The sequence below is a fragment of the Cyprinodon variegatus genome, unplaced genomic scaffold, assembly GCF_000732505.1.
Source record: "Cyprinodon variegatus isolate N-32 unplaced genomic scaffold, C_variegatus-1.0 Scaffold30, whole genome shotgun sequence".
Lineage (NCBI taxonomy): Eukaryota > Metazoa > Chordata > Actinopteri > Cyprinodontiformes > Cyprinodontidae > Cyprinodon > Cyprinodon variegatus.
Window position 1 is genome coordinate 1,974,047 of NW_015150483.1, and position 24,572 is coordinate 1,998,618.

Genomic DNA, 24,572 nt, shown 5'->3' on the forward strand with positions numbered 1-24,572 from the left:
CTGCGCCGACAGCGCAGATCTCACAGTAGTTGGATGGACCCGTTATTGTCATAGATTACGCCGCAATGTGTACTAGTTGGATATACGGGTATGGATTTTAAAGATATATTTCCTTGTTTGTTGCTTCACCCAAACGAAACCTCAAAATTTTCACCCGCCAACAGACCAGGAAGACTAGATGGTTGGTAAAGGATGGGAATATGTTTTACAGATCAACGAAACTGCGCACCTGTTGTACGTCATCGCGCGTTACCATGGTTTTAGGAATCGCTTCCTCTGGGATATGGGAGCATAGATATCCATAATAAAGGCCTTTATTATGGATATCTATGTATGGGAGTACATTCCTCTATGGAAGCCCGTTTGCGCCACTCTCTGAAGAAAGAAAATGTAGATCCAATATTAAGAAGTAGTTATCTTATAATTATGAGACACTATTAGATAGCTAAGTTCTTTTTCTCACACAGCTGAAGTCAATTTGCCTGATAAAAGGATGGCACTTTTACGTTCTGCCACCTATTTCAAGGGGTTTTTATTTGGACTTTGACTGGACCATCCTCACAAGAACATTTTGTAATTAAATCCTTGTAGCTTTGGCTGTGTGGTTGTTCTGCTGGAGAGTGATTGTCCCCGCCACCTCTAAATCATCTTTACATTTTCATTCATCTTTGTTTTTATTATTTTAACCTGTGTCCATGTGCCTGTAATAATACGATTTTTTTTTTTTATCTGCAATTTTTCCAATGACCCAACTCTGGAAATCATTGTGTAGCAACAAAAAAAATCACATGACACAAAAGTCATGTGGGAAAAGGCTGCTAAATTCCAAGGAATTATTATTATTATTTTTATTACGAAAGACTAGAACTACTGTACAATTAAAGGTTATGTACAATTTTATCCAAGGCAAAATGCTGTGCTGCCTGTTTATATTAAATACTTTATTTTATGATGGTAAGTGAACATTGCTTTACCAAAAAGCAAAGCCCAACTGTGGAAGACAGCAGGAGTACCTGAGGAGACCCCACACTTCCACTGGGAGATGGATACTAAATGTTAACAGATCTCAGGGCTGAATTCAAGCCTTTTTGCCGCAAGGCAACAGTGCATCCACCTGCACCAACTTGCAGGCCTTCTAAAGGAAATATTAAAAGAAAAAAGTGCTTTCTTAAGCCCAGAATTTCTTTAAACACAATTCAGTTTTTCACATATATATAGAATAAACCATGTTTGATGAAAACACTGCATAGGCACACTCCAACCACCATGGGACATTTAAGACAGGCTTACAGTAGTTATGATTTTTTTTTAAGCATGTTATAATGTTAAATTTACATATCTGATATAGGACTTCAATGCTTTAGTAGAGTTCTCCTAATGCTGAAAGCTACACATTCTCATGTCTCTCCCTGTCCTGTGAAAAACCAGTAGTGATAAATATCTTAAAACATGCCTGGAGTATCATATAGAACAAGGTTGTGTAGTGTTTACACCATAAAGGAATATAAACAAATTTGAAAATACATACTACACAAAGAAGGATACAGTTCAGAGGTGTTTTGATCTTAATTTAGCTGAGCCTTGTACTGTGAAAATTAAAGTTTAGTTTTATTTATTTTTTTTTATTGAAATTTACATATAATTTAAACGATAATAATATTGCCATTGCTCCGTTTGCATGAAACTGAATTAGTGTGGTGTATGTTTAAGATCAAAATGTGGGGCTGGTGAGGTGTTAAACATCCCCAGCTCCCCTCACCTTATCTGCAATGCTGTGTTGTACGGCGCCAGGATTCTGCCAAAAGTCACGAAACAATAAATACTCCTACGAGCAGCTTCACCAGAAAACCAGTCAGTATCTGGTGTGACCACCATTTGCCTCATGCAAGGCAATACATCTGCTTCGCATAGAATTGATCAGTAGAATGTAGAATATTGGTCCACTCCTCTTCAATGGCTATCCAAAGTTATATTGACAGGAACTGGTACACGGTGTCGTATATGCAATCCAGGGCATCCCAAACATGCTCAATGGGTGACATGTCGGTGAGTATGCCGGCCATGCAAGAATTGGGATGTCTTCAGTTTCCATGAATTGTGTAGAGATCCTTGCAACATAGAGCCATGCATTATCCTGCTCCAAAGTCAGTTGATGTTCTTGCATGTATTGCACAACAATGGGCCTCAGGATCTCATCACGGTATCTCTGTGCATTTGAAATTCCGTCAATAAGATGCACCTTTGCTCTTTATCCTTAACAGACGCCTGCCCATACCATACTGTAACTCCACCACCACCGAGGGCCATTCGATCCACAACATTGACATCAGAAAACCGCTCACCAACACTATGCCACAGACATTCTTTGCCATCTGCCCTGAACAGAGTAAACTAGGATCCATGAAAAGAACACCTCTCCAACGTGCCAGAGCCAGCGAATATTAGAATTTGCCCACTCAAGTCTGTTGGTCAGGTTGAGACCCTGATGAGGGCAACAAGCAAGCAAATGATCTTCCCTGAGACGGTTTCTGACAGTGTGTGGAAAAATTATTTGGATATGTAAACCAGTTTTTTTCAGCAGCTGTCTGAGTGGCTGGTCTCAACGATCTTGGAGGTGAACATAGTGGATGTGGAGGTCCTGGGCTGGTGTGGTTACATGTGGTCTGAGGATGGTTGGATGTACTGCCAAACTCTCTGAAACGCCTTTGGAGACGGCTTATGGTAGAGAACTGAACATTCAATATATCAACAGCTCTGGTTGACATTCCTGCTGTCAGCATGCCATTTCTAATTAAACCTCTACTTAAGAAACCATCTCTTCACCCAGATGACTTGTTCAATAAGAGACCTATATCCAATCTTCCTTTCTCATCTAAAAATTCTTGAGAAAGTAGTTGACAAACAAGTGTGCGACCACGTACACCATGATGAACTTTTTGAAAGAGTTTCATTCTGGCTTTAGAGCTCATCATAGCAGCTCTGGTGAAAGTCACTCCTGATATTCTCATGGCCTCAGATAACGGACTTGTATCTGTACATGTCCTGTTAGATCTCAGTGCTGCATTTGACACAGTTGATCATAATATAATTTTAGAATAGCTGATCCAAAATGCTGCAGCAAGAGTTCTGATGAAAATTAAAGAGAGATTGTATTTCTCCTATCCTAGCTTCTCTTCATTGGTTTCAATGCAATCAACGGGTTTTCCTTAGATAGAAAGCTGGTTGAATTGTAAAGTTCCTTGAGATGACACGTTTTGAATTTGCGCTTTATAAATAAACTAAATTGAACTGAATTTAATTGCATGTTTCCTCAAATCTTGTTACACCTGTGGCATTGTGCTGCATGTAAAAATTGCACCTTTCAGAGTTGCCTTTTTTTCCCCGCAGTCTAAGGCACACCTGTGCACTAATCATGGTGTCAAATCAGCATCTTCATGTGGCACACCTTTGAGGTAGGGTGGATTATCTCAGAAAAATGAAAAGTGCTCACTATTGCAGATTTAGACTAGTTTGTGAACAATATTTGAGGAAAATGGTTACATTATGTATGTGGAAAAAGTTTAAGTTTATTGAGTTCAACTCATAAAAAAGGGAGCAAGGTGAAAAGTGCTGCGTTTATATTTTTGTTGAGTATATCATATGTGCTCCTATTACCATGGTTATCATCACAACTTCCTTAACTTTGATATCAGGAAAATAAAAGTAAAACAACTGCAAAATAATATCTACCTTTAACCAAAAAGCTGTATTTTCTATTGGATTTACTCTTATTATGCTTTCAATTATAATAATTTGGCATAACTTCTATTCATGTTTGTTTATATACATATTTTGCCAACAAAATAAAATAAAATGATTAAAAAGATATAAGAATATTCCAGGATAAGAACAAGCAAGTCATAATTTTGACAGAGGTCATAATTATAATGTTATCAAGCTTTATAATGTAATAATCCCCACTAGGCATGTATACTCCTCTATATTTCCATATAGTTTTATGGGATATAGAATTCTGGTGAACAACAGTTTGCAATAAATCTGAAGTGTTTCAAAAAATATTATTCTCAATGCAAAAAAAAACAATCATTATCATAAAAGCATAGACAGAATGACACATTTAAAGTTTCAGTGAATAGCTATTAGACATCACAGTCATGATTTTTTAATTTTTATTTTATTAAAACTTGCTCTCTATTTATAATATAAGACAATATTCAAGCTAGGCTACTTTTCCTTAACTATCAAACAATAAAAATTCATTCTCGACAAATGAACAATAATATCTGTGTCAAGAATTTGGGGGACATTAGGTGTGTGCATGAATAAAAGTCCATCTTTTTTTGTCAGATTCTGTATATAAAAATGAGATACATGTTCCTTACTCCAAGATGTGGCAGCTCTGATAATACTTTGACAAGAGCTGCATCTCAGTCTGAGATCACATTAGAATATTTTCTGCTTATGGACCATGAAGTGTGATATTTACAATGCAGATCAGCAACATTTTGGACAAATGAACATGGTTAGGGTCTCACAACAATAAACATTTAAAGTACAGGGCGATCTCTGGTAGTAGAACAGGAATCTGTCTGTTTTGGCACAGGTATCATCCGACATCCGGGCAGCATTTTCCATTTAGCAACACGTAAACAACAACTTCATTTCTTATGTATGTATGTTTGTGCATGTGCTGTGTATCCTTGTCTTAGGAATGCCAAGCATAATGTCCTTCCCTCTACCGTTTGACCACAGTGGATTTATTGAAAAACAACAGGGAAACTCTTTCAAAATGGAAGGGCATCAGTAGTCATAAGCTGCAAAACAGAAACAGAAGAACGGTTATCAGCATCTGCTATTCTGCCTAAGTTCCAGCAGAAGAGGAGCATGCGATCCACTTCATTAGGTGATGTAGTTCCAGGGAATGATCGCCATGCAGTCACACCAGAGTGGTCTTACTTTCTATTGTGAGGATGCAGGTACTGGCTGCTGTGCCCCTGCTGTTTACAGCCTTGCACATATACTCCCCCTCGTCCTCCGGGAAGGTCTCCGGCAGGTAAAGGCAGTATGTCTCTCCTCTTTCAATATACTGATAGTCCTCACAGTCCTGGAGCATCTCTCCCTCAAACCACCAGGTGACTTCTGGCTTTGGCTCCCCAGTGATCTTAACAGTGAAACGAACTGGCTCAGAATCCACCACGGACTGGTTTTTGAGGGGCTTTTTGAACCACGGTGCCCCTGACCTCGCATGATCTTCCTCATCTTCATAGGCTGCCGATCCGTTGATGATGCTGCCTTCATCCTCTACATCATCCTCCTTTTTCTGTAAAAGGACAAAAACAGTTATGTTTTCTTGGAGAAATTAAACAAAGCTCAAACTGAACCTTTTACTTATAAGACATGTAAGAATCAGTAGGAGACATTGGTACTTTTTGCAGGGCGGCGTCAATTTCTTGCTGTTCGAACTGCATCCTCTGCAGCTTCTGCTCCTCTATCCTCCTCCGTTCCTCTTCCTCTCTGGCTTTGGCCATTTGTTCAAACCGAGCACGCATGTCCACCTTATGTTTGAACGGTGAGTCCTCAGATCTCACTGGGGTTGTCTCTCTTTCCTCCTCTTCCTCGTCCTAAAAGGCATTGGACTTATTTACAATGTCAAAACAGGATATCTAAACCCATCATGTAAACAGAAACATATTTAAAATTTTTCTATTGTCACCGTCTGATATTGAGTCAGGTTAAAATGTTCCCATTTTAGGTCCATTTGAATAACAAATATCAACTTTCTAACCAGTTTTTTTTATTTAAATTCATTAGTATTTAGTTAGAATTGCCTTTAAACCAGATGATTTCGTTAAAAAATTTGGGAGTATCCTTTCTCATTAAAGCAAACTGAGAAATCTTGTTATAATAATTTCCCAGAGTTTTGTCCCATTTCTCCTAACAGAACTGGACTCACTGAGTCTAATTTAAAGCTGCCTTGCCCATAAACCATTTCAGTTATGCACACTAATTTTCTACAGGACAGCAGGCCACTCCTAAACATTTAATCTGTGATATTTAAAGCACATTGTAAGGTAAATTATAAATTGTGCTGTCTGATCTATTAGTTAATGAAAATTGAAAATGTTGGATTCATACTTTCATGGTAAAATTCCTAAGAATATTTTGTGTTTCAAAGGATGCTTATGTGAGTAATCTCTCTCTCTATATATATATATATATATATATATATATATATATATATATAAAGCTTGATTTAGCACTTGAGCTGCTTTACCTCCTGGGCCCTCTCAGCTTCTCTCTGTTTAATTTCATCATCAATGGCCTTCCTCCGCTCTCTTTCCATCTCAATCTTTTTCTGGATCTCCTCCGTCAGCTGCTTGATTTTCTCAAATTTGGACTTGAGGTTTTTGGCCTGAATGGAGCCAGTTTTCTTGAGCTTTGTCAGCTCTTCATATTCTTTGCTTATGACATCCGAGCTTTCATTAATTTCATCCTGCAAAATATAGGCACAATGAATATTTAGGCACAACATCTCTGTCCAAATCCCTTTGAGTAATGTAGACAAATGCACATGGAAATTAAATCCCTGTTTGCTTGTCATAGTCACAAAGATTTAAGTCTAAAATATGTTTAAAAACGTTAGTTGTAGAACTATCAAAAACAAATATAGAGGCCCCACAGGAAAGATCATAATATTTTAACTTAAATTCTAAGGACATACCTCTCCCATCTCTTTTCTGAGCTGCTCAAATTCCTGTTTTTCCTGTTCGAGTTTCTTTTTGCGTTCCTCAGCTTTCCTTCTCCTCTCAGCCTCCTCTTTTTCTTTAAGGAGCTCCTCAAAGTTGATCTCTAATTTTCTGGGGTGCAGAGCCTCCTGAGAGTCACTCTTTACCATCTCCTCATCATCCTCCAGCACCTGAACAAAGCATAGCATAACATAACAAGCTTCAATCCCATTATGGCCTTTGGCTCAGCATGCATCCCGTTTCATCTCCATATGCAGACTTTTTCTGATCCACAATATGCCTCTTAAAGAAATGATAAATAAAGTGGATATGGTAACTAAAATTCAGAGGGATCACTCTGGCCCATTTGAGTAATTAAAGGAAAATATTGAAAAGGCTGGAAGTTTACACTCCTCCATTGAGGTATGGAAGTCGGAATAATCTGAGGGTTTCAATGATGTGCATGCACTGTTGCTTTTTGGGGGACCAAATGATTATACAAATTATTCTATACATTTCTTGAATCTACCATGCATCACTGGCCCATCAGTTTCTCAGCATGATGCCAAAATTTTCTTCAGTTTTTCAGCTTTACTTCTCATAAACCTTGAAAATTTCAGAGCATTGTTTGAAAGTCTAATCCACAGGGAACAGGCTAATTTAAATTAGATCTCCCATTTCTAGTAGAAAATCCAAAATTATGTTCAGGCCTTTTTATTGGTTACACAAATCATTTAAATTCTCCGAAACCTGCTAAGTTACGTTTAACCAAACGTAATAACTTGGTGTTTACATATTTGATCTTTACATCTGTTTGGATCAGAGAAAATCAACACTAAATGTATCCAGGACTTTGATTACAAATATTTTTCATTCATTTTATGTTATTAATCCAGGACGGAAAACTGTTACAGATGCATGATTAAACCCCCAAGTCATTATGACTTTAATACTCATGATAAGTGTTTTTAAACTTTTTACCAGAACTATATGAATAAAGAAGCCTGACAGAGCTTGGACATGTTAGCGACCAGCCAAACACACATGCTGGAAAATTTGGCCACTAAGTCAGTGAGGCTCACCATGCTTTTGCGGGCCTCAGCAAAGAGCCTCTTCTCCTCTTCCAGTCTCCTCTTTGCCTCCTCCTCTGCCTTCCTCTGCTCCTCCTCGCGTCTCTGCCGCTCTAGTTCTTCAAAACTGACACATATTTTCCCCGGTTTGCTGCCCTCCAGGTTCAGCAAGGCCATCAGTACTTCATCGTCTTCATCTATGAGCTGAGAAGAATACAGGCCAAACTTTAGGGTCTAAACTTTGACATTGTTTGTGAGGAAAAGTTCACCATTACTACCACCATAGTTTAGATTTTTTTATTTTGTTTGTGGGTTTTATTATGTTGTTTCCAGTTTTGCAGGTGTTTTTTTTTTTTTTAGCCTTATTCCGCTGATGTTTGTTTTGTTTTTTTTCCTGATCTGAAATTGATCATCTATGTATTCTATGTGATTGGATTCTATATAACCTAAATCTGCTACTTAATAGAAGGTATTGCCATAATGTATGTAATTTGTTATGTAAAATTTTATAAATAAAGGCTGAAATTAACAGATTTTATGGTAATGGAGCCAGTTATTAGATCTAACCCAAATAATTCTTTGTCTATTTTCTATTCTATTATCAAAACTAATACTTGGGACTGTTGGCCCAGTGGTTAGAGCAGTGCACTTGTGCTCTAAGAAGGTTGCAAGACCCGGAGCTTGCACTCCGGGTCTCTGAGCAAGACTCTTAACCCCACACTGCTCCCCGGGCGCTGCACAATTTCAGCCCACTCCTCCCCAAATTGATGGATTAAATGCAGAGAGTTAATATCTCGAAGGGCCTCTGCCATATTTTATCCACGAGATAGATTGCTAAACACTGCACATAGTTGTATAAATACTTTTCATCCAAAAAGAAATGAATACTGACCATGCTCTTCCTTGCTTCAGCAAAAGCTCTCCTCTCCTCCTCCATGCGTCTCTTTGCCTCCTCCTCTGCTTTCTTGCGCTCCTCTTCAACCCTTTGTCTCTCCAGCTCCTCAAAGCTCAGCCTCAGTTTTCCAGGACGCATCTCTTCTTTGTCGTCATGATCCTCTTCACCAATGTCCTCATCATCTTCCTAATGAGATGTAAATTTCATATATGTTGAAAATAATTTATCCTTTGAATTTTGCTGTTTTTATAACTTTAATTATTGTACATTATAAGGTTTTCTCTGTGTGAAGGTTCAGTCCAGGAAGTCATAACTTTATTGAAATTAAAGGCATTTTGTTTACCATTCCTTCCTTGGCCTCCTTAAAAGCCTTTTTCTCTTCTAGCAGGCGTTGCTTGGCTTCTTCCTCAGCTTGCTTCCTCCGCTGCTCCTGACGTTCCTTTTCCAGTTCCTCAAATGTCAGCTTCAGTTTTCCAGGAGTCACTGACACCTTCTCTGAAGGTTTCTCCTCTTCATCCTGGTATAAAGTAATAAGACTTTTACATCCACCAATATGGAAAAGCTGTAAAACAGTTTTAGAAAGCTTTAAAAATGTACCTGTTGAACAACAGAGCGTCGCTTTGCCTCCCTGAAAGAGCGTCTGTTTTCATCATATCGTCTTTTCTTCTCCTCCTCTACCTTTTTCCTCAGCTCCTCCTCTCTGCTTTTCTCAATGTCCTCAAAGTTCATCTTGATTTTGCCCGGAGGTCTTGATGTCTTTGCTGGAACCACCCGTATCAGGATTGTGTCATCTCCTTCCTGCCAAATAAATAGAGATTGATTTAGTGTATGTGTGTGGAGAGGGGACACTCTGCAGGGCTAATGTAATCATCCACAGTGGGGTCTGTGAAAGGGTGAGGAGTGTGAGTCTAAGATAGCTGAGTCTAAATCTGTCACAGGAGGGGAATCTAGAGCAAATGTAGAGACTGGGTGGTGTGGGAAACAGTTGGTAGGAATCTGCTGTCTACACCTGGCAGCTCTCTTCTACTTCTTTCTGGATCGCAAAGTAACTTAGATCATGATAACCAGCAGGAAAAATATTAAATAAAAGAGGATAAAGTAAAAGTTTTAAAACTTTGTTAAAAAAAATCTGCATTTTTAATCTTGAAATTGGTTATGTGAACACATTTTTATTCAATGAAATATATTACATAATTTATACATGGTAACAAAAATACTTTAATGCATGAATCCCAAAAACATTTTAGCTTCTTTAAGCAAAAATAACAACGCCAAAGATTCGTGATCCCCTAGGGCAGGCATCCCCAAAGTCGGTCCTCCAGGGCCGCTGTCCTGCAGGTTTTAGAGGTTTCCCTCCTCCAGCACAGCTGATTTACAATGATAGTTGATTAACAGGCTTTTGCTGAACTGCAATCATCAGAATCAGCTGTGCTAAAGCAGGGAAACCTCTAAAACCTGCAGGACAGCGGCCCTCAAGGACCGACTTTTCGGGATGCGTGCCTAGCTTTAAAGTATGACAACCTACAACACAATACAGTGTGATACAATTCAGTGCCTTCCTATACAATATAATGCTCCACAGTGTGATACAATGCAATACAATACAATATATTGTAATGTGATGTAAAATAGCGCAACAGAAAACAATTTAATATGCTGCAATATGATGCAGTGATATATAATATGATACAGTAAAATATAAGACGATACAATCAATGTGGCAGAACACAAAACAAGACAAAAAGCAAATGGGTTTTGAATTTTTTTTTTCTCCAGCAAAACATTATAGTTCTTTGCTTAATTAGGAACCAAAGCAGAGATGCAGGAGGAGGTAGAAATGTATGAGTAGCTGGTGCCCCACTAAATTTGTTTCTGTCTTGGTCACATACAACACAAACCTGGCTCTCTTTAATGAAAGCATTCGTCTAAACCGAAGAGAACAAGTTACACCTCTGCATACAAAAACTTTGCTCAAAAATTTAACATTTCACTTCCTTTGAGGATAAAAGCTGGTGCTGAAACAAGTAATATACTGAAACCAATCTCAAGGTGTAAGATATACAGTAGCTAACCATAAAGTAGGCTGAATCTCTCAAGTATCTCTAAATTAACACGTTTCAGATAAAGATTTCCATCTGTTATTCCTTAAAACTCTTTTAAAGTCATTTACACTTAGCTAAAGCAGAATTAGGGCATGGTGATAGCAGGTAATTTCCTGTAATTACCTATTTGGCAGAAGAGTGCTTACATAATCCTGTCCGAAAACAGTATTAAGCCTTACATTACTCTTTCTGTGTGTTACTACTAAGATTCTTTTAATCAGACCTCAAATCATTTTTCAAACCTGTGACACATTGCACACACTGTCAGGCCACAGTCTGGTGTTGTCAACAATGCTGCCGTTGGGTTTCAGACCTATATCTAGACCCTGCCAACTGTTCTCATCTCAAAAGCCACTTAAAATAACTATTCCAAGTGGCAGCTGAGGATTACCTTAATCATTACAGACGAAAGTACTCTATTGCCACCATAAAGGCAAGGCTCAACCACAGACTGCCCTCCTTCTCAACAGCATATGAGACCCTTCACAAGCAGTTAACTCCATGATTACTGACCTCAGCAGCTTTCTGAGCCAATTCCTTCTTGATTTTGAGTTTCTCCATGTGGTCCTGGGCCTCTCTTTTCTTCCTCTCTTCCTCCATCCTCTTCCTCTCTTCTTCTTGTCTCTGTTTTTCCATTTCTGCAAACTTCCCCTTCACACTACCTGGTTTTAATCACGCAGAAAGACACAAGCTTTTAGCTTTACCCTGTCCCTCTTGTTTTCCCTTTTGAGAGCTGCATCCTTCCAGATATCTTACCTGTGATTTTGGGGACGTAAGACTTCTCCACCTTTTTCGGTTTCACCTCCTCTTCCTCATCACTGGAAGCAAGAAGTTCTTTTATCTGCGGTGGATCAGAGAGTTAGAGAGAGAGTGTTGAGGTTAAGGTTTAGCTGGGATCATCTCCTTTGCCACTCAGGAGCCATACTGGTCCCAGCAAGAACAAGGGCCAAATCCCTGCTAATATCAAGGTCATGTGACCTGTCAGTGGGCCTCTGATTGGCCTGCAGGGTAGCTGAACAGCGAGGGGATGAGCATTGGTGTCCATGCAAGCTGGCAAGCTCTGGCACAAGAGTCCACAGGAAGGTTGTTGTGTCTGCTTACTGCCAGTAATCCACTCACATAACACCATATCACTGTCTTTATTTTACCTCTGCCAGAATAAAAGAAAAGAGCTTTACTCTGAAAATCTTAGATTTTCCATTTACTATACCTCACTGTCCAACATTATGATCTCAGCTAGAAATTAAATTCCTTATCATTTACCATGGTATCCTTTTTAACTCTATGCTGCTATTTATTTTAACTTAGGTTTTTTACACTACAATAACTAATTTTGCAATCTATCTCGTGTAAACCCATTTATAAGTTTAATTCCTTTCACATTTTGACTGGAATTATTTTGAATTTGATGTATAATATAATAATTTATCTTATTTATCCAAATCTATCAGCTTCAGGATATTTTATGAATAATTGAAAATGACACACAAAAAGTAAAGACTATCTCAGACTAGGTTGTATATGTTTAAAGCCTATGCAAAAAACTAAACAAAACAAAAAAACTAGTGAGAAATTCTACAGCATACTGTATGTTGGAGTCTTTCCTAAGACACTCAAAGAGAAAACCTGTTATTTTATGGTGTTAAAACGACACAAACACGTGTTTCTGGAGATAGGCACCAGCACCCTTTTCTACCCCGCTTGGGATGAACATGAGGTAAAATTGATGGATAGATTTTATTACTTTTGCTCTATTAAGTTTAAGTACAGTTCCAATGAAGGATAAATGGATCTTGGGCACAAGGGATGGAAATATATTCTGGCATGAATAATTAAATTTATTAAAATACATTTGGATAAGGAATCGATGAGATTTAAGAAGTTGCAACATCTTAACTGTAACAGCACATTTATTATTCTCAGTACAGGTTTCATAATGTTATATTTACATACAGCGCCATTCTCTAAGTCAACCATTCCCTTTCATTCCTGGCCCAGGATTGGGATAACAACTGGATAACAAACTATGTTGCGCTGTTTTGTGATTTATTGCCAAATATGATAAATGCCCCCATCTGACCAACCCTTTTAAAATCTTTCAGAGGGACCTCTGCATCTACTTGTGGGTGTTTTCACAGAGATTATTGTTCAGGACTGGTAGTTTTAAAATGGATGGTTATTTGCTTCTTGCCTGAAGAAATTTGTTGTTGTTTTTTGAAGAAAAATTGAAATTTGATATCTAAGGAATGATGTCATTTTGCTGCTTTATAAGACAACTTTCTTTTTAGACTAATTTCAGCCTTTTTATTGAATTACCTTTGAAAGGAATCTTATTTTGGGTTAATTGTTTCTGTTTTTATTACAATTTATATTATCTCTGATAATATAAATTTATATTATCTCTCTGAATTTGTAAATCCTTACCTCTTCTCACATTGTAGCCCATGATGTGGTTTTAACTGAGTCAAAAACATCAAGTGTGCCAAAAAGGATTTAGTCCAACAAATACTTTTTTTAAATTAAAACTTTAAGACAGGGGTGGGAAACTCCAGTACCTGAGGGTCGGTATCCTGCAGCTTTAGAGCCACACTTGGTCCAACACACCACAATCAAATGGCTTAGTACCTCAGTATGTAGCCAGTTCTCCATCATCTTATCACTTGATTCAGGTGTGTTGAAACAAAGGTACATCTAAAAGTTGCCATAAAGGCCCTCAGGAACCATGAGTTAACAGAAATTAATTCAAATAAATAACTTAATTTATAAAAGATTACTGTGGCAGTAAGTTTGTAAGTTTTAGTTATGTGTAAGTTCATTAGTCCAGGTAGAAAAACCTTCTGTTTAGTTTATGATTCAGTACTTTAGTGTGCATTGATACGTGATTTTACAAATGTGAAATATGAACCAAGACAAAATAAAGGCAAAAGATCATAAAACGTAAATTGTTAATAAATGTGATCTTGAGTCCAAAACCAGCTGGACTGCAGCCCTCTGGATTAAAGACTAGATTCTCATTGAAACTGGCAGCTTCTTCACCTCCATCATGCCCCATCATGCCGTGCAGATCACAAACAGAAGTTAGTGGCGTTTCTCTCTTTCAACCTGCTGCTTCCTGCGATTCCACTCCCTCTCTTTGACATATTGATCCTTCCTCTTCTGCTGTTCGTCCCTGTTCCTCTGACGGCTGCGCTCCTCTCTGGCTCTCTGCATGGCCTCAAATTTGCTTGACACATCTCCTTTTTCTTTGTTTAGCTTTGGCACGTAGCTCTTGGCCACTGGCTTTCTGGACCGCAGGAGCTTCTGTTTTTACAGTAAAAGAAATGATAAAACAAGTTTAAGTAATAAATATGGAGTTTAATGACCGGATAGTGTCCATCTCGGTTGCTTTACCTCTCTTTTAAAAGCCAGATCTGACATGTTCTCCACTTCATTTGTTTCCTGTAGTTGATCTTTGTTGTCGGACACACCATTTACAGCCTCATTTTCCTCACTTTGCTGGCTCTCCATACCGTTTGATTGTGTTTCCTTTGCCTCCTGATTTGTTTTGTCTTTCACCTCGTGAGTTTTTATGGTTTTGTTCTGGAGTGTCTTCTCACTTCTCTCATCAGCATCGCTGACCATCTCCTCATTGTCTTCCTCTCCCATTTTCTCTTCCAAGTCTTCCTCTGTGCTCATGCTGTGCCCGCTGTCGTTTACATCATCTTTAGCATCATGAGCATCGACAGCTGTAACCTGTGCCACCTCAGTCATGTTTGTGCCACAATGACAAGTTGACAAACAGGGTTTGCTTTGATATAAGCTGGAATTAGAAAGGAGAGTTAGCCATAATCAACTTAAATAGATACGTATTGTAACACCTCAAATGCATGGTACAAATGTTTTCCTAAAATAAATACTGTTTCTCTGTTTTATTTTGTTTCATAAAACATTATCCAAGAATAATCCACTTTTTTGTGTCAGTATTTCTTAACAGATAATGAGTCATTAACTATACATACTCTTTTATTGTTTTTATAGCAAATATTCCCTGCTCAGGCATCCCTGTCCATTTAGTGGTTTAGAACTGCTACCATTAACTGTACATGCTTTTTGTTTTACTTTTCATAGAAAGTGCTTCTGGTTCAGTACTTCTATGTTTCATCAATGCCATAGGCGCAACTGCTGTCACATTGTTTTAATTAGCCATAGAAAGTACACTTGTTCAAGATATAAAATTTAGTTAATCTATTTTTTTTTTATCTAAACAATACCAGCTTATGACAAACAATAACACAGGTTATGTCAAAAACAATATTTTGTCTTTGTTTGTTTCTATTGTACTTGTTAAGTTTTCCTGTCTGCTTTCTCCTTTCATTTCCCACTGGTTTGACAGGCTGAGTCAGGTTCTGCTGAGGGGTTTCTTGCTCAGGATAAAGAATGGAAAGTCAGTGACTCCATGGAAGCAGATGGGCTTCCTTAGATAAAAAAGTTTTACCATTTTGCAATGAACTGTATTTTAAGTTTTCCTCTATAATAATAATTCTAAATCTGACCATGATTGGATTGTAATGATTGTAATGAATTATTGTAGATTGATCAGTTGTAGTTTGAACCATATACAATTATTATTAGTTGCTACATTTAAAATGTTGTCTCTTAAAGTGCTTTGGGATACCATTTGTAGTGATGTTTTTTCTTATCTAAAGAAACGGAATCGAACATTTGCTTATAATAATCACACTTATCAAAAACTGGAAATTGATTCCTGCTGCTTGTGTTGGTTGCCGCTAATAATAATATCCATTCTGTCTCAGTCGTAGTCTACTTTTTTAGTATTGAGTATTCCTTGTAAAATTCCCTTTTGTTGCTGCATCTTTGTATCATAGTTTAATGTTTAATCTTTCATACAAATTAGCTATAGAACATCTATATTGTAACTTAATTCTAGTTAGTTTATGTTTTTTTTTTTTTATACCATAAACTTCAAATCTGGGTTTAAGTCAAAGATAACTGTTTTGCTCCTCTTTCTGTTGAGTAAAAGTGCGATGAGGGGCTGCTGACCCCTATTTATAGCCCACTTATGCACCCGGAACATGTGATCATGGCTATTTCTGATGAGTGATAGGCAGTTGGAGAGAGATCAAGTTGGCACCCACATGTCGCCTAAAAGACCCTCCACCAAATGGCCGGGCTCTGTGTGAGACGACCGACTGAACAAGGGGGACTGTTAGTCATCCCATGGTAAAACTGCTGCTCTTTATCAGCCTCCACAAATACCTCTTCTATTCAGATCTGATGATCTTAGTGTGACACAATGCTGCTTAGCAGAAACTGCACCCTTTTAGTTTGTATTAACTCATCCAGCCGTCTGAGGCAGAAATACTCTAAGCCAACAATGTTTTCAAAATCCACTTCCAAAGATTCCTAAGCGAAGACACCATATTTAAAGTGGAAACTAAAGTTACTCAATCTAGATGCACATGCAGAGACTATTGTTGTCTGAAGTCCCATGAAAGACGTCCTTTTGAAAGGTTTTGTTTTGTATCTTGTAAAAAAAATCATAAAACAGGGAAAACAGGAGACATATCCATAACTATATTTTTGAAAAGCCTGATTGGATTAATTGCGTTGTTATTATGTCAATATCATGGAATCTGTCTGTCTGAACAGATGAATACCAGAAGCACAGCTTGATAAGCATGGGATATCACCTGTCATTTTTTTCTAAAGCATGCTATGACAACATGCCATCTGGAGCTTCAATTTACCTAATTATTATTACATAATATATACAGTCCACTTCCTAATTAGAATAAGTCTACATATGTAATTATAGATACAAAGAAATAAGCTTATCTCCAAATGATCTATTCAACAATAAAAGCTCTTTAAGGTCTTTGTAGTAATGCAGCACTAACAAAAAGAAATTCTGCTAACTGAAAATGTTTCGTTTCAGCAGGTGCTGTCCTATTTTTGTACACAGCTGGCACAAGAATTCATGACAGAAATAAATGAGTTTGACACATGTGAAACAGAGAGAGATTAAAGCAGTATACCTTATATAGTTTATAGCTTTCTGTGGGCCTAACAGTAAATCCATGAGGGGAAAAAAGAAAAAAGTGTGATTCACCAAAGAATAGAGGATTTCATACAGGCTAGAAGCAGCTCAAACAGTCATGAGAAGATTTTTCTAGTAATTTTTTACCATAAATTTGAAAATGTGAATATTTTGTTTACTCTGGTTTCATTCTCATATGTTTGGAAAAGACAAATCCATCCAGTTCTATATGTAACAAATAAATCATTACATGAAAATAGATAATGCCCACTTTATGGGCAATTGTATTTTTTTATTATAAAACAAAAAAAAGAATATTACCTTCTTGTGCTGTAGTCCTCAAGTCTTGATTTAAAAAATCCGTTTTGTAAATGAAAACTCAAAGCAGTAAAAGAGTGTTGAGACTTTCAGTGAGGAGTGACCACTGTCTGCTCAGACCCTGCTGGCTGCTGGTTGGGGGTCAGGAAGGCGTTTCCATAAAAGTACCGTTACTTTCTGCCGGATAACCAGCGCGCCTGTCGCACATTCAGCTGTTGCCCAGCCAGCATGTCTGCACGCAAATGCAGCAGCACTACACAGGCCTGAGCTGGTCATTTGTCACAGCTGCGTAAATGGGAAACTGTTCTTTCCATCCATCTTGTTAGATGTTATCATTTGCAGGGCTTTATTCAGTTCCAGTTTATCAGCACTTTTGCTTTTTGAAGCTACACATGAACAGAAGCATAATTTTTTCTATGAAAAGCTGAAAAACATGGGATGCATTTATATTCACCCTCCTTTACTCTGATACCATTATATTCGCCCAGTGCAACCATTTTCAGAAGTCACTTACTACTGGTTAGTGGTTGTCTACATTTCATCTCAGTTTAATGTTGCATTCAATCTGTGTTAGAAGTCAGAGTTAGAAATGATGTTACACTCAAGTTGAGTTTTTTTTATGTCAGAAAACAGAAAACTACATTACTTGAGTAAAAGTATTGATACTCATGGTTAATCTTTTAATAATTACAAGTACAAGCTGTTCAACCAAAAATCTACTCAACTTAAAAAGTACTGAGTTACTCACTTTTGAAGATGCTTAGGTATTCAAAAGTACAAATTACACTTTGCAATTTCAGTACATTGCTGTTTAAATTTCAGAGTAATTTTACTGAATCTCGTAACTTTCAGAAACCACCTGATGTATTGACGTGTAAAACCACTCTGCTACAAATTCTACACCACTGGTTAAAAAAAACTTCAGCATAAAAATAACAAACAAAAAATAAAGTTAGCTATTTCAATTATTATTTTTTAATTAAAAACACACCATAAAGAAAACAGGAGTGTCTACCTCCCTAGTATGTCAAAGTTCTGCATATAACTGCTAATTAGCTACCATTTGACTCAGGTGTGTTAAAAAAGAGATAACTAAAACCAGGAAACCTGTTCTAAAGGATGAACTTTGAACTTTCAAGGAAGATAAACAGCAAGAGTAGATTTCAACCCTAAGCTGAGCCAAAAGGAACGAGTGACAACTCGCCTTCTTGAAATGTAGCGTAGTCGGATGTTATAAGAACCCAACCAAAAATAAAATTAATAATTAAGAAGAGTAAAGATACTCAAAAAAATTTACTTACACTAATCAACTTCATTTCCTCCACTGGAAAACAGTTGAACTATATCTTATTCTCTTTCAAATTAACAACTATCTGCTACTTTGCTTTTGTCTACAACATTAATACTCAAGAAAATACTCAAGGGGTAAGAATATTTTTGCAAAACATGGCAAAAAAAAGTGATTTTCAAACCAACTGCCTTTAAACCATTGGCCCTCTGTTCATCAGGAAAACCATCACTTGACTGTTTGAACCTCATGGTTAAATGTTGCACAATTTTTAGAGAAGAACTCTGTTTGGGCCTGAAATCTAAAAGTAGACTCAGATTACTGTTATCTGCCTGTTGTCTCCTCACCAGAAAAATTCCTTACTTATCAAAGGGGAAAACAGTTTACACCTTTGCTATACAGAAATAACCTGTTCAACGGTTCCATCCTGGCATGTGTTGATAGCGCTCAGTGCCATGTAGCAGTGTGTGGAGAGAGAAACTGAAGCTTCTTATCTCTCAGACATCAGAGGTCTCACGCAAGCCTAAAATGAACCAAACTGTGTTCATTTGAATATTGTTCCTTAACAGCTTAAAGGAAATGGGTGCCTGTTCTACATGGATGTAAATAAATACTATTTTGTACCTGCACTTAGGCACCTCTAAGTATTGTTCCTGGTAGAATGACAAAAAAAGCAACAAACAATTCAAGGAAAGGCAATACAAATGTATTTGTATAGCACAATTTAGTACAAAGACAATGCAAAATGCTTTAAATGATTAAAATATAGGAAAACAAAACAGAATCAAACCAAATGCAGAAGCAAAAAAGAACATTTAAAAACAATTGGAATAAAGAAAATAAAAAAGTATAATTAATGATGTTTCAGTTGAACTGTTTAAATAGAACAGTCGAAGGCAATCCTAAACAAATGTGTTTTTAGTCTTGATTTAAAGGAACTCAGGCTTTCTGCACTTTTACAGTTTTCAGGAAGTTTGTTCTAGATAAGTGGAGCATAGGAACTAAATGCTGCTTCTTCATGTTTAGTTCTGGTTCTAGGTATGCAGAGCAGGCTGGAGCCAGAAGACCTGAGTGGTCTGGAGGGTTGATACCCTGATAGCAAGTCTGTGATGTATTTAGGTGCTAAGCCATTCAGAGATTTATACAATAACAATACAATAATTTTAAAGTCTATTCTCTGAAATACAGGGAGCCAGTGTAAGGACTTTAGAACTGGGGTGATGTGCTCTACTTTCTTAGTCTTAGTGAGGACACGGGCAGCAGTGTTCTGGATCAGCTGCAGCTGTCTGATCCACTTTTTAGGCAGACCTGTGAAAATACCGTTGCAGTAATCAATTCAACTAATAATAAAAGCATGGATTAGTTTTTCCAGATCATGCTGAGACATTAGTCCTTTAATCCTAGAAATGTTCTTCAGGTGATAGAAAGCCGACCTTGCAATTGTCTTTTTAAATGCTTTTGGAGGTTCAAGTCTGAATCCAGCACTACACCTAGATATCGAGCTTGATCAGTGGTTACCAGCTGAAATGATTTTCCAGTCAGAATTTGCTAAATTAGGTCATTACATGCTAAATTTTAACCTGTTTGCTTGAGCTTCCATAATGCCAGCATTAGTTTTTGCCAGAGTAGAAATGAATTATTAATGCAAGATTAAGTGTTGTAAACAGAGTTTGTTATTTAGGGTTTTGACAAAACTCCAAAACATTAGAGCCAAAGCAGATGTGTAACCTGAGGCCCATTGTCATTGCAAACCAAAGAGGCTAACTAAAATGACTCTGGATTCCTTGCATAAAAATGCCTGTATTCTTTTGCTTAAGTCTGTGCATAAACACTTAGGTGTAAATAATTCAACAAAATTGCACCCAGTGTAGAAACTGAACATGAGAAAGGGAGTAATCCTATACTTAGAGCAGCTAACTGATGACATTCAACCTCATCAAATATCCTCGAAGCCGCTACAAATGTTTCGTTTGTCTAATTGCCATTATTTTACATGCCAGCATGTGTAGGTCTACACGTTTCTGTGAAACAAAAGGCCATCTTCACAAGGTTTGTGAAAAGTGATATTCTAAATTTCCAGCAGATCAAGGAATCATGAGTTTAGTGTCTGTTCTGTAAACTCTCTGTGCCCTGAAAGCTCTGATCTCTGCTGTGCTGATTCCTGCATCAGGGACAAAAAGGACACTGCTTTAAATAGAAGTGCAGCTGTGGCAGCTAATCAACAAGGGTAAGACAGCTAACCTCAGTCAGACAGGGCCATGGCCTTAGCTCTTAATATATTTTCATAGTGATCCTGCCCTCACCCCTCCTCAGGATTCGGTAGAGTAGCTCAGTGGGGTCAGACCTCTAACATGTGCTTTTGGGAGGACGCCTCTCCATACCTTTACAGGCAGCATAAAAAAAACAATTTTCGTCACAATGTTTTTATCACTGCTGCTTACCTTATCAATGCTGTACTTTACAAAATGAAATGGTCTAGAGAGCTGTTCTTAACAAAATTTATTTTTGTTTATACTTGTGTTTACAAAATGACAAAATAAAATCTGTTTAATTCTATTTAAGTCTAAGTCTCTAAATCTAAACATTTGAAACTTGTATATGAGTTCTGTTTTTATTGTGTTCTGGTAACTTGAACAGTTTAACAGTTTCATCAAATTGATTGAGTTAAAAAAAAAGTTGGGACAACTAAAAAATATACATTTTGGGGGATTAAAGAAAGTTGAAACTTCAATGCATTACAGACTCCCCAAAAAGCTCTGAACTTATCATAATATTTTATCCAACACTCATCTTAGTATAAGAATAAATTATAAGTCAATAGCAGGGTTTTCAAAGGGCTTACACTTTTTCATACCACCAGATGGTGCCCACTCCCATAACCTAGGCATTAAAATAAGCGTAAGGCAAGTATTTTCCTTAGCAAACCTCAGCCCATACTACTTGGGGAAGAAAGACATGTTTCTCATCAAATTAATGTGTTTGCAGAGTTGCTCCTCACAGACAGACGGAGTTCTGTCTGTGAGGAGGAATACAAGGGGGTGTTGAGGCCCCCGGTCTACGGGATAATTTTGTTGCATGCTGAGGTGGTTTTTCCTCCAGGTGCTCCAAAACATAATCCAGTGGAGAATCTCCGGCTGGTATTTAAAATGCATACAAATTCTGACAAGATAAATTGATTAAAAGCAAACATTTATTAATCTGTACCTTTGATTCCAACATTGCTTGTAGTCAATAGACTAACCTATTTTACATGTTTATATTGTGACAGTGATTGAGTTCATATCAATGTGACAGATTCAATCATGTCAGGCACAAAGACAAAGAAAAACTCTTGCTCAGTCTTGTTTTTGAAAGATGGTGTAGGAAATGTGAAACTGATAGAATTTGCAATAGCAACTGAGTCAAAGGTCAATCTTTAGAGAAAAAAGAACATATATGCAATATATATGCACTTCTGGTGTTTTGTTTTGTTTTTTTTTGCTTTTTACTTTAGATTGATCAAAGTGTGATAAAGCTTATGAAAGATTAGGAACTGAAGGAGTATTTATCATCCTATGGACCGAGTGGCAGTTTTTGGGTATTTTAGATCCAAATAACCAAAACCCAGCAGTTGGATGTCCAAAATTTTTGAAAGAGTAAAAAGAATATTAACAAACTCAAAACCAAAAAAGTCAGTGTGGCAAACAAAGAGCCCCCCCAACTCAAATGCTAGAAAAGTGAAAGAACAATTGAGCTCCTTTGGCTGCATTTCAGAGTTGTACTTGTCCTGTTAGATCTCAGTGCTGCATTATGATACAGCTGATCATAATATTCTTTTAGAAAGAGTTGTATATTTTGTAGAAATTAATGGAACAGCACTAGACTGGTTTAAATCTTATATATCTGAGTTTTCAAATTATTCACATTAATGATAAATCTTACACATTGCTGCTTTTGGCTGGGAAAAGGAAAAGCACTTGCTCATTAAACTTGCCCATGTGGTTCTTGAGCAAGCTGCTCTTGGTGTCATTGAAAGCGATCTGTTGAAGATGGGTCACACTCGGAGCGAGCTGTATATTAGACTTGCAGTACTAACTGTTGTGATGTAAGTTGTGTTTAAGTTGACAACTGTATTTTTCAGGGACTGTTGAAGCAAAAAAAAAACTTTACAACACTGCTACAGGTTACACTTAAATTTTATGTTATTTTAGTTTTTAATTTGAGTTTATGTGGGATAAATTAAACATGACAATTATTTGTCAGTTTCAAGTCATAAAGACTGAAAGAGACATATTTAATGTGTTTTAATTTGTTTCATTAAACCACTGCAGTTTTGAAGAAGCCATCACTTTCATAAACATTTACAGACATATTGTATTAAATCTGCACAAACCTATCTGCATTCTTAATTCTGTATTTTCTTATTAGCTATACTCTTTAACTTCATTCTCCTTTGGTCTTTTTCCAGACATCCATTCTCCTTTCGACTATAGTCTAACAATCAATCCCCTACACATTCCCTTCCTACTTCAAATTGGACACATCTGATCAAATGTGAAAGGTAATACATAAAGTAAATTATGTATATGAAAGGTCCTGCTGGGCCTGCTGGCCTTAAAGGGTATCACTTCTGTCGTTCATCATTGATCAGCTCTCTTAAACTACCGGTAATATATATCTCAACTGTTTTGTAGAAATCATTTGAAAAGGATAAATTGTACTCAGACATCAGGTCTACACAGATATTGAACATGTCTTCTAACATGGGAAGTCTTTGAATGTAGACTCCTCAAAGCATAGTGAGACTTTGTCTATAGACACGGTGTTTATGTAGTTTCTTTTCACACATGTGTGGAACTGCATACATAATTGAGGGACGCCCATGAGGCGATCTTGAATTTGTGAATTTGAATTTATGAATTGTGAGACTGGGTGGTTGTTCCAAGTCTGTAAAGCATCATTTAGTTCCTCCAATACAAACAAATAATTAATTAAACAGCTTTTTTTCTTCTTTTTTTTTTTTTTACATTAATGACACTTAAATGTGTAACCAGAAGATGGCAGCAATACATTGTAAACAAGGTTAGTGTTTAAAACATTTTTAGATCTACTGTCCTACCATGACACAAGCACTGGCTAGTATTGAAGACATACCTAAATTGTTCTCATAAAGAAAAACTGAATGAGGGAATTACCCAAAAAGTTGTCCCATCCAACTCTGAAAACATTCACTTCTCAAAACGAGCCACCATTGTTCAATGCAATGGTTTCCCGTGCTTGGACCAAATGACACAGTGTCCCTTTGAGCTTGGTTCTCAGACAAATGCATAAATCATTTCTTCAAGTCCTGCAATATTGTCCTTTTCTGTTCCTAGGCCAAGCATGACCTTGCAGGGCAACCCCCAGCAGCAATCACAGCATCCACAAAATAGCCATCAATTATCTTTTTGTTCATTTTTTGTTTTATAAGCTTCTAGTCATAGCATCTTCCAGGAGACACCATCAATGTATCCACTGATTGCAAATATTAATGGCTTCATCTTGTCATAGCCATCAATTTGCCAGATATGGTTTGGGCCTCTGAAGCATATTTCTTGACCTTAGACTTAGACTATTTTTATTGTCATTTTGTATTCACAGAGTGTACACAGAACAAATTTTTGTTTTTTGTATAGCTCTCATGACATTTCCATTTCTTAAAGTATAGCAGTGATTAAATGTAAACCTTATGGGGGGGGGGGACATGGTGCAAAAAAACACATTGATATGGTCAGGTTGATGCAGAGTCTGTGACATCATTTAGAGTTTTTTCAACATTCAGCTGTCTGATGGCGGTGGGGAAGAAGTTGTTGCAAAATCTGTTGAACCTGCATTGAAGGCTGTGAAGCCTCTTCCCAGAGGGCAGCATGGAGAACAGTCCATGGGGGTGTGAGGGGTCATTATTAATGTTATGGGCACGGGGCAAGCAGTGCTGGGATGAAATGTCATTTGTCTAGGGATGAGGAGCCCAGATAATCTTCTCTGCTGTTCTCACTACTCATCTCACATTCTTCCAATCTGCGGCACTGCAGCCTCTACACCATACAGTCAGAAAGCTGGTCAGAACGCTTTCTATGGTGCTTCTGTAGAAGGTTGTGAAGATGGGTGGAGGCAGGTGG

The 24,572-nt window shown here is 37.3% G+C and overlaps 1 protein-coding gene across 2 annotated transcripts; it reads right to left on the minus strand.

Annotated features, from left to right (window-relative positions):
* Window positions 1-4,159: 4,159 nt before the first annotated feature.
* nexn (nexilin (F actin binding protein)) lies at window positions 4,160-17,303 on the minus strand. Of its 2 annotated transcripts, XM_015399056.1 has the most exons (14): window positions 17,151-17,303; window positions 14,183-14,591; window positions 13,895-14,092; window positions 11,549-11,633; window positions 11,306-11,454; window positions 9,288-9,488; window positions 9,034-9,207; window positions 8,688-8,876; window positions 7,808-7,999; window positions 6,722-6,916; window positions 6,275-6,493; window positions 5,427-5,621; window positions 4,957-5,320; window positions 4,160-4,814 (listed from the first exon to the last, which is right to left on the minus strand). In XM_015399056.1, the coding sequence occupies exons 2-14, from the start codon at window positions 14,540-14,542 to the stop codon at window positions 4,801-4,803; spliced, it is 2,535 nt and encodes an 844-aa protein (XP_015254542.1). In that variant the 5' UTR covers window positions 14,543-14,591; window positions 17,151-17,303; the 3' UTR covers window positions 4,160-4,800. The 2 variants fall into 2 exon arrangements, with proteins under 2 accessions (XP_015254542.1, XP_015254535.1); XM_015399049.1 differs by lacking the exon at window positions 4,160-4,814 and having other exon boundaries at window positions 4,937-5,320.
* Window positions 17,304-24,572: the final 7,269 nt, after the last annotated feature.